Below are 17,387 nucleotides of genomic sequence, written 5' to 3' on the forward strand. Positions count from 1 at the left end.
GACCTTTCTCTAGTGGGATGCAACTAGTGAAAGTACCCTTCCACACCAGATGGTGAAAAGGGTAGTGCCCATCTCCATTTCAATAGCCCTTGGGCCACTTGCACTGGTTGTGGTGTGTCTTCAACCAAGTAGGTTTTGTAACCTCCTTGGTTCAATTATCACGCTGTTATCCAAATGCTAAGTACTATGCAGAGAGAGGAGCATGTACCATGTCTAAAGTCTTTGATACGACTGGGCAGGGGATCAAACTCAAGCTACCAAATGCAAGGTGAACACTCTACCCACGTGGCCATTGTACTGGTTAGTTCGCAATGCCAAAACATAATAGGCTTTACTCATTCAGACTGAAATATTTACAAACCTTCACAAGTTCTCCTGTCCGACCCCAGGGTCATCCCCCCATAGCTGGGACAGGCACACTTGTAGCTGTAGCGACCCGTAGGGAGGCACAAGTGGCTGCACATCCCGTTGTTGTCTCCACAAGCACCCTCTGTGGAAATATTGTTTTCCAAACTTCAATTCAGTACAAATGTATCTACAACACCGTTTATAATGTTAAGAGACTGGTAAACAGAGCTAAATGCCCCAAAATGCAGTTACTCAAGCTACTGGATACAATTTAGAAATGGTTAAAATGAAAGTTTCCAAAATCTTATACAGTTGCTTGAGTAACTGCTTTTGGTCATATCTTGTTACCTTGATGTCTAATCTTCATCAAGTAAACAGGAGTATAACTTAGGTGAAACAAATGGAACCTTGAGGAAGAAATCTCTCTACATATAGGGTGCACAATTTTCAACTTTATAGAAGAAGAAGAACTTTATTGCGCAACGATCGTACACGGTACAATGTATGGCAAAAAAAAAAAAAGAAGAAACAAACTTATCATCCTTATTACTAAAACAAGTATCAAACTTAGTACATATGCAGATTATGAATATAGAATGAAATAATTGGCATCCTAATTTCTAGAACAATAAGAACTAGCCGAAATCATTGATATTGTATTACAATCGAGTGGGGCTAATTATGAGTTTCGGCATTTTTTCTTATGACAAAGCAGTCTTTTATATATTTGCCTATTTTAGCATTGTGGGAGTTATTACATCTGAATATATAATCATATCTGTCTGTATCATTGAGTCTCTTAAATATATCTCTTAGTGAACAACTATGCTTGTTCATTTTAGCTAAACAAATAGGAACAAAAAAAGCAAAAGGATTCCATTCTTACGTTCCAGTGTGTTCTGAGAATTACTGTCCACTGCCTGCAGACCAAATGGTCGGTCCCCGAGGCCCTGCAGCAGTAGGGTTGGTTCACTACTACCACTGGTAGGGATGGAGTACACAGCTCCTTCATCCCACACTGTAGGGTACAACACAAGTTAAATTAACACACATTAGGACACAGAAGATTACATTTTAGATAATTATCATTTCTCATTAAGAATACAAAATGGCATTAGACATTGGAAAATAAACTGCATCAAAGTAAAACTGTTTCCTTGAAAGATACATCCTTTAATTCTTCATTTTGCAACCTACTTTTTCAACCTTCAAAAGTCGTCAGCTATTTAATGTTAATGTGAGACATACATCTCTTCTAATCTCAGTCTAATGTTACAAGAGAATGAAAAAAAAATCATATCAACGAGTTTCAACTAGCCTGATTAAATCTCGCTTATAGCAGCCCGCCCAACATCCTCCGGCCTCTTCAGAGAGGGGTCAATTACAGCCCCAGATTTTGTATTATACAGACTAAGTTTCAACCAAGAGTGCTGCATTAGTTACGTACCTGTGAAGTACAACTTATCATTGTGAAGAGCCAGGCCAAAGGACACACTGTTCCCCACCACATTGGTGATGTTGGCCACTTGGCTGTGTGTTCTGTACTGGAGGTCATAACACTCCAGCAGACGGGTGTAGCCATCTACCCAGTACAGCTTCCTACAGGAACAGAAGTTTCAATGTAAGTGGGACAGTCAAATTCAAACCATGTCAAAGGGTAGAGATTACTCAATGGCAACAATGGAACAATTCTTTCCCATCTTTTCTATAATCAAGTCTTCTCAAGTTAGCTTTGTGTCTTCACTCAGTAGTATGATAGACATATTTCAACATAACAATATGCTTGACATCAACAACTACTTTCAGGTAAATAACCCACCACACTTATCGAAAAGAGTAGGGTACCTTCCCGGTGTGAGTGGATCAAACCTTACGGTATATAGGCTACAAAATCTTTAGCAAGTTGAAGTTGGGTTAGCCTCAAACGAAAGAAGAAAAAATGGACAAAATGTACGGCCTTAATTGACAATGGTTACTTAAAGGCACCTCCTTGTTGGAATCTGCAAATATTACTTTTGAAATGAAAGATAAGGTTGATCAAAGCTTCAAACATATCTTGTTGCCTAAATAGACTTTACAGAGATAAAACCTACCTGCAGAGTCAACGGACTACAGAACACATTTGGCAAACTGCGTTCTATAGGCCATTGACCCCTGCTGGGAGCTTAACCTCTGGATGCAATTTCTAATTTGGGATGATCCTGAATTTGATACTGGCTCATATTTACTTTTGAATGTTGAAGTTATGAAATATTCCCAACAAAACAGATCTACAAAAAGCAACCTTTGTTCACGATTTTGACCTAGCAGCAGCGTATGGCTTGACCTATTTTGTGGGTTTGTGTCCAGCAAACTTCTGCAGACCAAAGTTTACTAGTTAATGTTTGTTATGTAATTGTAACTGCTTATGCATGTTGGGAAAGGGCAAATGTCCACCAGCAAAAATGAATCTCACAAGTCAGCAGGCGACAATACAAATATTGCCTCATTAGAGAGGTGCAGGAAAGGAAAGGAACAAACCATTGCAGGGTCCTACATTACATGATATATGACATGTACATGCTGAATGAAAATCAATTCATGTAGCACTTTTACAAGTACACCTACAGGAATGTTAATAGCTGAGCTTGCAAAAAAAGTCATTGACATGACTGTAATCTAGATATCTGACCAATGTGACCATATAACAATTCATACCCTTGTCCTTGGAGAAACATACCCAGAAAGCAAATAGGCCAACCTGACACTCCTGTGCAATCAGAATTATAAGTTGATTTTATCAAGCAATTACACAGATTAAATCTGTGACAAGATCAACTGTTAACAACAAATAGACATGAGTATTTAACCTTGAACAACTTTGTACCTCAGTTGCAATGTTTTGTCAGGCAATAGTTTAGGATTGGTTTTGTTGTGACTAAATTATAAGAATCAACCACAGTACTGTAAATGCATTTAAGTTCGCGGAGATTTAATTTTGCGGTAGCAGGAAAATTGATTTTTTGCGGTAGCACCACGAACTGTAGTCTCTTAATGCCATGGAAAAATGTAACCGGTGGTTTTAAATTCGCAGTGAAGCGGCCGCCGCAAGAACCGCGAACATTAAACCACCGTGAAAGTTTCTGCATTTACAGTATCTGATGTATGTTTTATGGACCAACATTAGAATAATATGCATTGAATACCATTTCAAAAATATACAAGATATTGTACACATTCATTCCAGTAAGGTGGACATGAGCCGTCAGGTGGCTTACACCTGGCCGAGTTAACTGGTGCCGCCAGGTACGCTGGTTAGTCTAACCACTGCCTAATTTGCATAACAAGTCAGGTACAAAGGTGGTACAGAAAGTACATGCACGTCACCTATTGTTATGATCTCAAGGTCCTAAGCAATGCCTAACTAGCAGTTTTCTTGTGGGCCCGCCGCCCACACATTAGGAGGGTGGAGAAAATACTGTAAAAGCAGAAATGTTCGCGGTGGTTTTATGTTCGCTTTATATTTCCATGGTAGTAAGAGACTACAGTACATGGTGCTACCGCAAACTTAAAACCACGGCAAACAGTCAGTTTTCCTTCTACTGTGAAATTAAATCCCCACGAACTTACATTCACCAAGCAATGCATTTACCGTAGTAATGAGGTGACAAATGCCTTACATAAACAGACTGAAACATTATGCCTTGAGTTCCTTTCCCATGGAGAATTGGGTAGACCTAATTCATAAGCAGCTATTAAATGGACCAGCTTTTAAGGGGGCACTGTGTATTACTTCAGTGTTACATGACAAACCTTTGGTTTCAATCTACAGGGGCACATATGGCCTTGAATGTGAATGAGGACATTTAAGGAGGGGTACAAATCAGGCATTATTTACAGGTCTACAAACAAACCTTCTCTGGGCCTCAGCAGTCCTACATAACTTCACAGAATCTTTAACAAAATGCAGGTTACATTCGTCGTGATGAATCTTACATTTACAACACTTTGGTATTGATTGATATAAATCTAGCAACAGCACTTGACATTCAACTTCAAGGCATAGTCCTTCAGTGCTTACATAACATGTTCAATGTTTGGGCCTGCAAGAGGGTAGTTGACATTAATGTGGGCAGCTGGGAACACTTGGAAATACCTTTATCCAAAAGTGGCTGAGGAAAAAACCCAATTATGGACAATGGTCTGGTCACCATTGGTTATGGGGAGAAACCAGCTGCCTCTCTGATTGGTCCATTCCATATCACCCCACAGTACACCCTGGTAGGGAGCATCTACTGGGGGTACAAAGGAGTTTAACAGGATACTACTTTTTACAAAAAAGACATTTCTGTGGGTAACAGATTTTAAATCTATCACCTTTTCAACACTATGATACATTCTATTGACTACTGATCCATAAATATGCTAATTATAGGGTTAATTATTGTTAGAACTAATAATATCCACTGTACCTGAATACCCCTACAGTAGCCTCCTCATACAAAAGACTGTCTGCTCCAGGCTCTGTAGGTCAACTGATGATGAGCTAACCCATGTAGAAACATTTATAGACAGTTCTGTACAGCGGAGGCATAGGAGGTATGTATTGTGTTTCTACATTTGCATTTGTAGGACTGAACATGTAACATGTTAGCTTACGTTCAATGCATTCTTCATCATGTAAATGCATTTGTTGTAAGATTGACATGTGTCATGCTTGCATACGCATGCAGCTGTTTCAAAATTATTGTTGATCAGTGCTGTATCAATACACTTGTCTGAGTGTTGTATCTGTATGGATTATACATGGGCCATAATTGATACCAATTGTGCAAATAATGCATGAGGATTTTTCCTTCATCAATTTTGCAAATTCTAAGTAACATGTTCTGCATAGATGATTTCTAATGCACTGCAGTCGACATGTACAGCCTTTGTTATGTTTGCTTCCCCATTATTACTAGTACAGTATGTGTATTCTACATGTGTATTCATGTATGCACATAAGGGTGTACTGCTCATTTTTGTGACAACACTCGTCATACCCTAAAGGGGTTTCTGTAGGAGCAGCTGGACAGACCACATTCTCAGCATGTTATTTCATCAATCAAATGCAGTAAATGATGTTAGAATAATGAATATAAATGAAACATATAATTAAGCTCAAGGACTTTTTGTCTTAAATTTCACATTACCCTCAGAAAGAAAAAGCCTAGTAGCCAAGCCAAGATAAATGTCACACCTGTCCAAGCATTTTACGACTTCAATATTCATCAGTCTATAAAAAAAGTCACCCACAATCTACCTTTAACCCCAGTTAATCTTTGGACTGGCCAAACTGAAAATGCCTTGCTAAGCAGTTTGGGCTATTGCGAGTAATAGCTCTTGTCTAAACAAAAGCCTTTGTTTTTGCATTAATTGTTTAGAGGTGTCAACTCCTTTTGAGGGTGTTCAATTGTCTTGTATAGACAATGAACACTTTCCATTATGGTTGGATGTGTATTTGTGTTAGTACATGATTTCTAGACTGTTTTATGGTTTCAACAATATATTCTAAGCCTTATGTAAGCTTAGTATACCTATATACAAGTTGACTTACTTGCCTACTTGTAAGTTGTACAGCCAATGCATCATAGAGCCTGTCCCCATATGAACTTTTAAAACTATAAGGTCTGGTTACATAGTTAAAAATACCTTTGTAGAAAAAACGCCCATAGGCACGCAAGGATCTAAGTAAGGTCATTATGATCAGCACATAAAAGAAAAATGGGACATGTGAATTCCAGAGAGCCTTGTTAGTTGTGCTTGAGGTCACAATCTAAGCCTACGGAGTGCAGGAAGCTACAAATCCACATACCTGGCAAAACGAGACCATTTGCATACTTGGTAGTACACTTAGTAAGACAAGCACTGTGAAGCAGCTTATGAAAGGAAATCCCTACATTCTTACCTGATGAGCTAAATGGTAAGTCTAAAGATTCATTGCTTAGTGCCACCTTTACATAATAGTTAATACAACAAGGCATACGGTTTGCAGACTGAACTGTCCCTTCATTTGACTCCTGGGTCAATAATCTTTATCATTCTATGAATCTCTGATTTAGACGTCTGACACATAAAGTTCTAAACACGCGGCTGTAGTCCAGTTCATACACGTGCCTGTGTTTGCACTATTTGACCACTGCACAGTGTACTTTGAGTCGTGTCGCAATGGGTTTCCTGTCCTATTTGAACAGCAAAGGAGACTAGCCAATGACATAACCCATTGTGTTTGGCCATGTGGATCACCCCACTATACCTAGCCTCAGCTGAGGGGAAGTGTGGTCGCATTTCCTGTCCTTGTTCATGTCCTTCACATTCATCAGTCATGAATGCATTATCTAAAAGCCCCCCTTAAAAACAGGCAGTGCTTCAATTATTTTTAAATCAAAGGTCAGGCTACTGTTTTCAGGTATTACTAGCCATTAGCAATCCACTTACAAAAGTAAGACACCTGCTTTTTAATTTTCAACATTTGGCACATCAGTAATTTGATAAACATGCCTTTTGTTTGGTACAAAATGTTGTCGTCCATATATCCTTTCACATTAGTCACAAGGGCATTGTATGAAACTTGGTCTTCCTTTTTTCTTCAACAGACTAACATAGCAGACCAGCACTGAACACATGGCTAAGGTACAACAGAGAACAAGAATGCCCAGTGGCAGTGAGACAGTGGTCCTGGAGAGGAACTCCCAACAAGAAGACATAAAAGTGGCCAATGGAGCTAGTAGTCCCATCAAGGCTGGACAATGGGGCCGTGCATGGTATGTGTTTTTATTCTGGTATATCGTTTACCGCTATTGGTTGATTATAATTGTAAAATTTGAATATTAAAACCACAGTGCACCTGTCTTAAGGGTAAGTACACAAACATAATGTAAAAGTACACATAATCTAGGTCCAATCATCTATGGTATATTTAGGATATGAAATGAGTTTACAGCTAGATTTTGTACAGTATCATAGCTTCAAACTCATTTCAAAACCTCGTTAGCATTAACTTGGTGCATCTGACAGGTGTTAACCTAATGTGTGACTGACCGATGATGATAATAGCATATACTATTGTCTACTACAGACTGTGTCAAAGACGGTAAATGTTTAGCTTCAATGACTGAAGTTTAGGTACACAAACTTAGGACAGGTGTGAGTGGGCCTTTTTACTGTTTTAGATACGTATGCATGGCTGATACAGTCCCAACCACTGACCCATATTTTTGGCATATTGGGCATACTTTTGTGCATATAGCAACACAAAATGGGCAGGTGATAAGCGCAGGACCCATATAATAAAAAACTTTGGTGTTAATATAATAGAAAAAATTCCTAGGACAGAATTTGAACATCTATTCAAGAAAAGACAATTAGTAGGTCTTACTTTAAGTGGGTTTATTACAACAATAATCTACCATGTTTCATTTCTCTCTCCTGGACTTTGTTCTTATTCAGTACAAAGTCTGACCAAGTACAAAGTCTGACCACATAAAGTTATGTATATCTGCTAAATCTATTCTGGTTTACTTCACTGTTTACACTTACAATCTTACTTTCCTAGGTAGCACAAGCTTAGGGCATATTCATCTCCATTTCAGTAACTCTACTGACATCTCAGTTATTCCTGAAACAGGTCTGGTATTGTGGTATACATGTAACACTAAAAGATGGGATCAAACCATAATATGAGGTCATGTTGTTGCCTTCTACAGGGAAGTCAACTTGTTCACCTATGTTGGTGTGCTGGTCCTCTTGACTGCCTGTCCCTTGCTGGTTCTGTACTTCTACATTGCCTGTGACAAGTACCAATGTTCCCTGACCACCCCTCTACTGGAGGTGTACTATGGAGAGGCTACTCTGCACGACCTGTGGTTGAAGGCACCAGCAATGACAGCCAAAGCCTGGAAGATTGGCGCCATCTGGCTGGCGTGGCAGGTACTGCAATACCTCACAATGCTTGGTACTTGGCTAGAGTTATACTCATATTACATCATGGGAAATGGCATTTTATCTTCTGGCAGCATGAAGCATTTACTGTCTTCAAAATGTTAGGAATAAGTGACATAGGCGAGATAACGGTTTGAATAGCTGGGTTTCACAATTACAAATTTGCCAAAGTGCCAATTGTTTGATGTTGCTTTTGAGTCTGCCAGATCTTTATGCTTGTTAGAAATTTCAATGTTGACAGGCCAGCACACATGTGCTCCATTTCATGTCTGACAGCAAGATGTTTTCTTGTTTCCAGATTTTTCTCTATGTTGGTCTTCCTGATGTCTTCCACAAGATAATTCCTGGCTATGTAGGGGGCGTCCGTCCCGGCGCACGTACCCCGGCCGGCCTGGTCAACGACTACAACGTCAACGGCCTCCAAGCCTGGGCAATAACCCACATCGTATTCTTTGCCAATGCCTTTTACTTCCATTGGTTCTCTCCAACCATTATATTCGACAACTGGGGTGGTCTTCTCTGGTTTGCAAATGCTGTTGGGTATGCTGTATCTATTTTTGCCTTTGTCAAAGCTCATTATTTCCCAACTTGTGCGGAGGACAGAAAATTCAGCAGCAACTCCGTCTATGATTTCATGATGGGGGTTGAATTTAACCCTCGTATCGGGAAGTGGTTTGATTTCAAACTGTTCTTCAACGGCCGTCCTGGTATTGTTGCCTGGACCCTGATCAACCTCTCCGCAGCATTCAAGCAGTACGAGTTATACGGACATGTCACCAACTCCATGATCCTGGTGAATGTGCTGCAAGCCATGTACGTCACGGACTACTTCTGGAATGAGCACTGGTACCTGCACACGATAGACATCTGCCACGACCACTTCGGATGGTACCTGGGCTGGGGAGACAGCGTGTGGCTGCCATGGATGTACACTCTGCAGGTATGTGCAGTATTCTCTGGATCACCAAACATGAAACCCAGGAAACCTAATTTTATGCAGTATAGTTCCTTCCAAAGGATTTTCAATCTTGCAGTGCTGGGAAGAAAGCAGCAGTTTGAAGGAAAGCTGCTGGCAGGCCGGATATTTCATGACTTGTCCAGGATAAGTTCCAGTACAAACAAATACCATGTCAATACATTCATAACCTTTGGAATTACTGTGTCCTGATATTCACAAACTAGCAAAATGATACCCTTCTTGGTTTGGATAGAAAAGGTGCATTAACATGGATACAAATGCCAAACTTTGTGAACTACAGACCAGTATACTACAGACTTAAGGAAACTACAACAATAGCATCCCCTATTCAGCTAAAACAACACAGCAGCTGAGCTACACATCATTTCTCCATGTTAAACATGAATATTGATTTTATCCCCAGGGCCAGTATCTGGTGTACAACCCCGTACAGCTGTCAACCTTCCACTGCCTGGCCATGTGGATGCTCGGCCTCGGCGGCTACTACATCTTCCGCGCAGTCAACCGACAGAAGGACCTGTTCCGCCGCACCGACGGAAACTGCCTCATCTGGGGGAAGCCTCCGAAGTACCTGCAGTGCTCCTACATCTCCTCCGATGGGAAGAAGCACCAGAGCAAGCTGCTGCTGTCTGGCTGGTGGGGCCTGGCACGACACTTCAACTACACGGGCGACCTGATGGGCTGCCTGGCCTACTGCATGTCCTGCGGGTTCGGCCATCTTCTGCCGTACTTCTACATGGTCTTCATGCTCATCCTCCTCATCCATCGTTGTCTCCGTGATGAGGAGCGATGTCGATCCAAGTACGGGAATCAGTGGGACAAGTACGAGTCCCTCGTGCCATATAGGCTGATCCCTGGCATCTTCTAATCTCCTTTCTGCTTCCTAAACTTGTGGAAACTTAGTAGTACACTGACTACAGTAAGATATGTCTTCCAGTCCTTGGCGAAAGGCAGTAGTCAAGAACTTTCCTTTCATTTTCCCAACATTGATGAAGCTATTCACTGTAGTCCTTAGCGCATTTCACCACCTAATGTATGTAAACTCTCTTCATTGTATGCCCTTGCTTAAACCATTTCCAAAGGCTTTGATCTTTCCGACAATGTCCAATGTCAACAGTCTAAAGTAACCCATACTTAAGGAAGCTTTTGAATGTGCCCATGGATGTTGTTGACAAATACAAATGTCAAATATGCATATTATAATACTGTTGTACATGTACAGTGTTTGAGTTATTCTTGATCTTTCAACGACAAAAATTTACGAGGCCAGAAATTTTGCCTGAGATGCCAGTTATTAGCAAGATAATGGATTTAGCATATTTATGACCGAATTTTAATTTTTCATTCAGGTGACTTAAACCTAATGATGTGCAATTTGTTATGATATGGGCATACATGTATGTCCCTTATTTATGGCAATGAAATTCATAGTACCTTGGTTATGAAGCCATAGACCTCATACCTCAACTTGAGAGGAGTTTGTTCCTAAATATACAAGTCTACATCTGACAGTATTGACTATTCCAAGAACTATATACAACATATGTAAGCTTATGGATCAACAGACTTTCCCCCTTTGGTATTTGACCTATACTGTACTTCTTTGAAAATATATGCAGCAATCATTACATTGTTTTATTTCATTTGTTGGTTAGATGCAATATGTCCCTTCTTAGTAGGACAGTGGAACACAAGAAAATATTATTTTGGTTTTAGTGAACTATTTTGAACCTGGAATATTATTATCTACTATTCCTACTATGCATAGTGTTATTTCCTATAAGGTGCAAATATGCTATAACTTAATAAGGTGTCAATATAAATGTAGCTCGAATATAACCATTACACTAAATGTGTATACCTTACAACTATGTAAAAACTAGGACCACTTTAACAGCCTGTGTAGACCTTGTGGAAATATCCAAACTACTTGTAACTTAGAATACCTGTCTGAGTGTATGAGAAGAATGAAAAATGTGACCAGTACTCACTTGCTCCTATAGTCAATGACCATCTCGTTTGGCCAGAAGAGTCCGTCATCCACAAGAACTTCCCTGTCTGACCCGTCCATACGTGAGCGCTCAATAGTCTTCTTCCCTTGGTCACCCCAGTACAGGTACCTGTGGTAGAAATACATGGACAGTAGATTAAGTGTATGCAGATGAAACATTGTGAATCATGGTACCATAAACTCTTACTTATGGACAGGGCTGATCAGTAGTTGTACCTACATTGAACTGGATAAGGCATAAAATAAATCTTAGTAACTGAGATATGTTTTTAGCAAAAACCTATTAGCAAAAACCTATACTAGTTTACCTATCTGAGGAGAATATACTGTAATCTAAGTAACATTCATTGGCAAAATATATGTCTGTATGTGTGACTTTCTGTTTGTCTGTGACCTGTACAACAGGAACTAGCCATTGTCATCAGCAAAGGTGTACATGTATGGTAAATAAATTTGAGGTGTCATATCTTTTTGTGGTTAGTTTCTGTGCTTGACTTTTAATTTAATCCTCTCCAATCACTTGGAAAAAAATATTGCAAGGACCAGGAAAGTTTTAAGACTGCCATGCTTAGATTAGTTGGTCCCTATGCTGATGATGACCCAGCCTTGACCTGTTCTGAACTTTGACCTGGCATGCATCATTTGTCAATAGAAAATAGCACAAACATTTTTCTAGGACAGATGATGTATCAATCGGATTCAAACTCATAACAGGACTGTACCAATATAACATCACACTAATTGTTTTAATCTATACCTAATCACCCTGTGTAGGTGGAAGTCAGTCATTGGGCTGAAAGCTGTCAACTCAATGACAAGTGATGTAATATCGACAACTTGCGAGATCGCATGACATAACTGCAACATATTTGATCCAGAACCCCGCGGTCCCAGGTTTGAATCCCGCTATGTCACCAATCTTTTCATGACTTTCCTCACGTCACTCAGGTGAAAATGAGTACCTACAGTAACTGCGGATAAGAACATCCTTTAGATAGGTCGTCAAATAAAGACGTGCCATAATGATCAACACAATGATCGTGGGCACTACAAGAAAGAAGAACATGATTTACCCATTTGTTGGATCCACTGCAATGCCTCTGGGGATATCCAGACCAGTGATGACTGTCTTCTTGCTGCTTCCATCATACTTGATCACCTCAATGGTTCCCTGCTGGGCATCAGTCAAGTAGATGTTGTTGGCCAACCAGTCCACTCCTACACCATTGGGTTCGTAGATATCTAAAACAGGAAGAACAACATGTCAGTTGAAGATATGCAGAGATAGTCATATTTCACACAGCTTGTATCAAGTAGCAAATCTTCATGGAAGCTCATCTGTGTTCTCTCACTTGGTAGTGATCATATAGACAATGCTAAACTTTCTTCCAACACAAAGGTATACATGGATAAAATTTTAAACGACCACTGTCGCCTTCTTCAGGATCAATGCAAAAGTTTAGCATTGAACTAAGTAGTAAATCTATTTGTAATGGTTAACTGTGTGTGCTGAACCAAATATTTGATGAATTACCATTCAGAGGGGGAGGGCTACCTAAACTTTTGGCCTTGGGACAAGGTTGCTTTATTTCCTCATGACCTTGTAGAGAGGAAAGGGTTTTCATACAGTTTTGACTTAGCTGGAGGATACGAATTCAAACAATGCATTATTTTTCTTTCCTCTTTTATTGTGTCTATTCTATAGAGAAGTCAGGAATGTCAGGAAAATCAGGATGTGGGAAATACTGAAAAACCCAGGAACATCTTCCCACCCTTGTTATGGATTGTGTTATCCTTCTCTCATCAGGGTTAAATCTGTGAGGTGGTGTGGGCAGGACCTGTCATTACTCCTAAGTGTTCCAGAGTGCTCCCATTTGCTTAATTGCCCTTCGTTATACTTAAGAGTAAGTATCAATCTTACTCTGCATCCTATTCAAAATAATCAGGCAGTCATAGGGTAACCAAACAATGAAAAGGTGATGCTATCAGATACTTCCTTCAAAGAGACTAGCTGGTCCCCTTGCAGCCCAAACTTGAACTGCCCTTGAAGTCGGGGCTACAGCAATGGGAAAATTTGGGACGACTGTGATAGCTTTTGCGCTTCTCAATTGACAAAAATGGTCAAGGGAAGAGGTGGTAAAAACCTTTTTGACCATCTTTGCTTTGATTCACAATATCATCCCAACACCTGCATATCTTCTAATGGCAGCTTGTTCCTGTCTCATGTCACTAGAAAAAATTTAATTCCCATTGCTACCTGTGTCTTCCTTTCTACTCTAAAGCTGGCTTTAACATTACAGAGCAAGTATGTAACTAACAACACAAGACCTGCCTGGACTCCATCAATACTTCCTTCTTTGCTTCTTCCTGTACACCATTCCCCAGGGGCATTAGGATAACCAACCAGGATAACCTATACAGGTGGGAGAGGGTTACCAAACTTTGGGTAAGGGTTACTGCCTTACATTTATCTCTGACTTATCTCCACAAAAATGCTTGTGCCTGCCTGTAGAATCTTTGGGGACAACACTTTTTCCCAGTGCAGCTTTAAGAAAAGAGCTTTCCCTAACAGCTAAGCCACTGTAAATGCATTTAAGTTCGCGGGGATTTAATTTCGCGGTAGCGGGGAAAAGGGACTTTTCGTGGTGGCTGTAAGTTCGTGGTAGCACCATGCACTGTACCATACTCTCTTACTGCCATGGAAAAATGTTCGCGGTGGTTTTAAATTCGCGGTGAAGCGCCCACCGCAAAACCGTGAACATCAAACTACCGCGAAAGTTTCTGCATTTACAGTATGTCAAAGCAATGCGCGAGGAAAGAGGTATGAACCTCTTATTTATACCAGCTTGGTATGATGGTACTAGTATCCATCTCTACAGTTTGATCCAACGGTTATGTCCCGTTCAGATAATGCAGAAGGAAGTTTAACTGGAGGTAAGACAAACTTAAGATAGAAACGTATCAAGTTCAATGTTGCCATCATTCAAAATCTACAGTGTTTTCCTGGTAACTTCTAAGAAGTTATTCTTTACACTAATCTGTGTTGTAACTGTCAACACAAATCTGTTGAAAAATGTTGACCAAAGCTAAAGTTTCATTCGTTAGAAATTCTCTTATCCAAAAATGCAGCCAAATGTAATAGTCCATCCTTGGGGATAAACCTAGGTGGGGGGCAAAATGTTCAATTTGATGCAGTGATATAACAGATGTTATAGCTGAACATAAAGACTTTAAACTCTTAAAATGTTCCATACCTGTAATTCTTCATTGTAGACAATAAATGTATCTCCCTTATGGCGTTAAGTCTGACCAAAAGTACTCAATTCGTTCCAAGCAGGCACATTGTTGACAAGCATGTACCTGTGTCATATGTGCGAAGTTTGAAATTTTCTTTCAATTACATGGATAGTGAGTGAGTGAGAGAGTGAGTGTACATGATGCCTTACTCGAAGACACTCAGTATCTAATTCATCTGTTATCGAAAGGTGTAAGGATTAGCATTTCCTCCCTTGAACAGTTCTATTTGTACAGGTTAGTACAAATGACAAAGCCAAATGAAGACATGAGCCAAACCTGTCTAAAAAGCTCTTCAGAAAGAAACTATGGAAAGACTCCAACAAGTTCCAGGCACGAAGCACCCATCTGGGGCCTATTAGAGCCTCCAACAGAAGCAGGGGAGGATGTTAAAACATCAGTAAAACCAAACTTCACCACATGTCCAGGTCAAGGGACTACCCTTTGAAGAGTTCCCGCTGGGACGTTCTAACAACATACAGTAGCTGAAGCTTACTTTCACAGCTGTGCTCTGGGAGAGAACATGCCACTGTCACCACCACCATCAGCACACATGACAAGAGAAAACCCAACTTATTCATCTTTATCAACTTTGACAGTCGGACCACCAAGAAGTGGAGGTCAAGAAATTGACAAAGATGTTTCAAGGGTGTGTTTGCCTGTTCTGAGACATCGTTCCTTGCCACAAAGAGGCAGATGTTTGGCAAGACTTTAACACCTGTTCCCCATTCCCTAGACAGGAGTGTATAAGGAGAGGAAGACCCTAGTACTAGTAGTATAGAGTATTCCGAGTGTTGGCTCAGGCACTGACTGACCTTCACTGCCATTACACTTAATTTACAGGAATCCCTTGCAGCTGCATGTAAAACGTAACTGAACAAGAACCATGCCATGGGCTAACATTGCCTTTGATCTCTTACCTATGAACAGACCCCTTATTACTCTCCAATTTGTTAGTAAATTGTACATGCTAACTATCTCCATGTGATTTTCTTGCATGTAATATCTTAAGTATCATCAACAAAATATTCTTTTGGTCAAGTCATAATTGAATAGATCACACTGAAATGAAACAAGATACAAATTAAATACTGTTTATCACTCTTATATTGAGAATTTCTATGGTCTTCCACTGTTTGGAAGACCATAGAAACTTTGTCATACTTAGAAGATTAGAAAATTATAATAAAAACAAAATAACACAACACTGAGTAAAATAACACCTCCAATGCAATTTTGACAAGTGGCTGAGTGAAACTAAACTCTAAAGGTCACTGCATTCATGCAGCTGAGAGAGTAGAGGTTCTGTATAATAAGGATGAGGACATTGACAGTGCCATGCTATTTGCTTAGTCCTGAACCACTGGAGCTAACAGGAGAATATAGGTACCAATTAAGGCTGACCTCCGCCCACACCCTTGACTCCTGTGACCTCCAGGGCCCTTCATCACAAGCAATCAGAGGGTCGGCCTTCCAAGTTCAGGTCTTGTATCAGTTTGTAACACAATAAGTGGAGACAGGCTGGCACCAGGCTGACATGTACAGTCTGATCCCTGCAGATGTGAACCCTGCTGGGATTTTGTCTCCACAAGTGTGCTCCTTCTAGGTGGCACTGGTGTAATCGTCCCCTTCCAATATTGCACTGGGCCTGAAAAAAGGCCCACTTCAAGAACTCTGCAGGCTATTCCCAGCTCCTTTGTACCCCAACAGCAAGCAGAACTAAAGAGACACAGCAGTTTTGCAGGGTGGCTTTAAGTGGATTGGAGTTAAAAGATGGAGGGAGAAACATGAGCTGAAATGTGTGTGGATATAGGGACTTAACCTTGTCTGCCTTCAAGTTCAACCATGACTTGTGCTTTTTTGACAGACAGGCCTACCTATAGGAGATAGGATTTAGACAAATACTTAAGTTTGTTCCAGTTGGTGCCCTAACACTGTTTTTTACAGGCAAGCTCTTTTTATTTAAACTAAATTCAAGTTTTTGGAAGAATGTAAATGAATGGACTTCCTGTCCCTTTCAAATCAATTTCTCTCATTACTACGATCATCAAATTTGAGTTTAACAATATTGTCAGGCTTATTTGCTTACTGACATGTTAATTTAGACAACAACCAATGGTTATGGTCTTTAAACTGCTCAACAGATAGCTGAGTGCAGTGCCCAGCAGTCGGCGAACATGACATATTTCACAGCATGTATAATCTTCCATGACAACCTCTGCTTGGAGAGAACCACATTGTACAATATGTATATAGAATAGACCAGCAGGAGAGGACTTAATTATAGAGCATATTGTAAATCTATCAAGATTTTTTTCTTCTTAATCATCACCTGTCAAGTGAATTTACAGTCCTTTTTGTTTAGTGACCAGAAAGGTTGGGCTTTACAGCAACATCCTTGTAAGTTGCATGTTTTTTTCTACTGTACAGGGTTCAGGAGTTGATACACAGCCTAGGGGTCAGATAGTGAAGGACCGTTTTGCAGCGCTGCCATGTTTAGAATGAGTCAGTGTCACCTGTTGTGTCAGTTACGACCGTATCCCCCAACTGGTCCAAGTATATGAGCCAATGTGCAAAGCTGCAATGCTACTCATGCCGGAATGTCCTGCTAAAAACAGCATGGTGGGGACTATGCATCCACGAATCTCAAATATGAAGCCTTCCAAGAAAAGGCATTGCCCAATTTTCCTTGGTAATACTCTCATAATGATCAACAGAAATAAATACAGACAAAATAAGCACTGTTGGAATGTCCGGATATAGCTGGATGTGGTATATGTCCAACTTGGGGAT

At 40.2% G+C, this 17,387-nt stretch overlaps 2 protein-coding genes across 3 annotated transcripts in view; one reads left to right on the top strand and one right to left on the bottom strand.

Annotated features, from left to right (window-relative positions):
- The window catches only part of LOC118418084 (low-density lipoprotein receptor-related protein 4-like), a 31,940-nt gene that overhangs the window by 4,014 nt on the left and 10,539 nt on the right, over positions 1–17,387 (bottom strand). The window contains exons 4-8 of the mRNA XM_035823912.1: positions 12,374–12,542; positions 11,281–11,409; positions 1,796–1,947; positions 1,235–1,366; positions 362–490 (exon numbers count right to left, since the gene is read on the bottom strand). Of these exons, the coding sequence (XP_035679805.1) occupies positions 362–490; positions 1,235–1,366; positions 1,796–1,947; positions 11,281–11,409; positions 12,374–12,542 (711 nt within the window). The remainder of the gene's footprint in view (positions 1–361; positions 491–1,234; positions 1,367–1,795; positions 1,948–11,280; positions 11,410–12,373; positions 12,543–17,387) is intronic.
- LOC118417666 (7-dehydrocholesterol reductase-like) lies at positions 4,802–11,752 on the top strand. Of its 2 annotated transcripts, none has more exons than XM_035823306.1 (6): positions 4,802–4,926; positions 6,966–7,133; positions 8,076–8,298; positions 8,609–9,250; positions 9,693–10,191; positions 10,371–11,752. In XM_035823306.1, the coding sequence occupies exons 2-5, from the start codon at positions 6,994–6,996 to the stop codon at positions 10,155–10,157; spliced, it is 1,470 nt and encodes a 489-aa protein (XP_035679199.1). In that variant the 5' UTR covers positions 4,802–4,926; positions 6,966–6,993; the 3' UTR covers positions 10,158–10,191; positions 10,371–11,752. The 2 variants fall into 2 exon arrangements, with proteins under 2 accessions (XP_035679199.1, XP_035679200.1); XM_035823307.1 differs by lacking the exon at positions 4,802–4,926 and adding an exon at positions 6,140–6,292.

The sequence above is a fragment of the Branchiostoma floridae genome, chromosome 6 (assembly GCF_000003815.2).
Source record: "Branchiostoma floridae strain S238N-H82 chromosome 6, Bfl_VNyyK, whole genome shotgun sequence".
Taxonomy (NCBI): Eukaryota; Metazoa; Chordata; class Leptocardii; order Amphioxiformes; family Branchiostomatidae; genus Branchiostoma; species Branchiostoma floridae.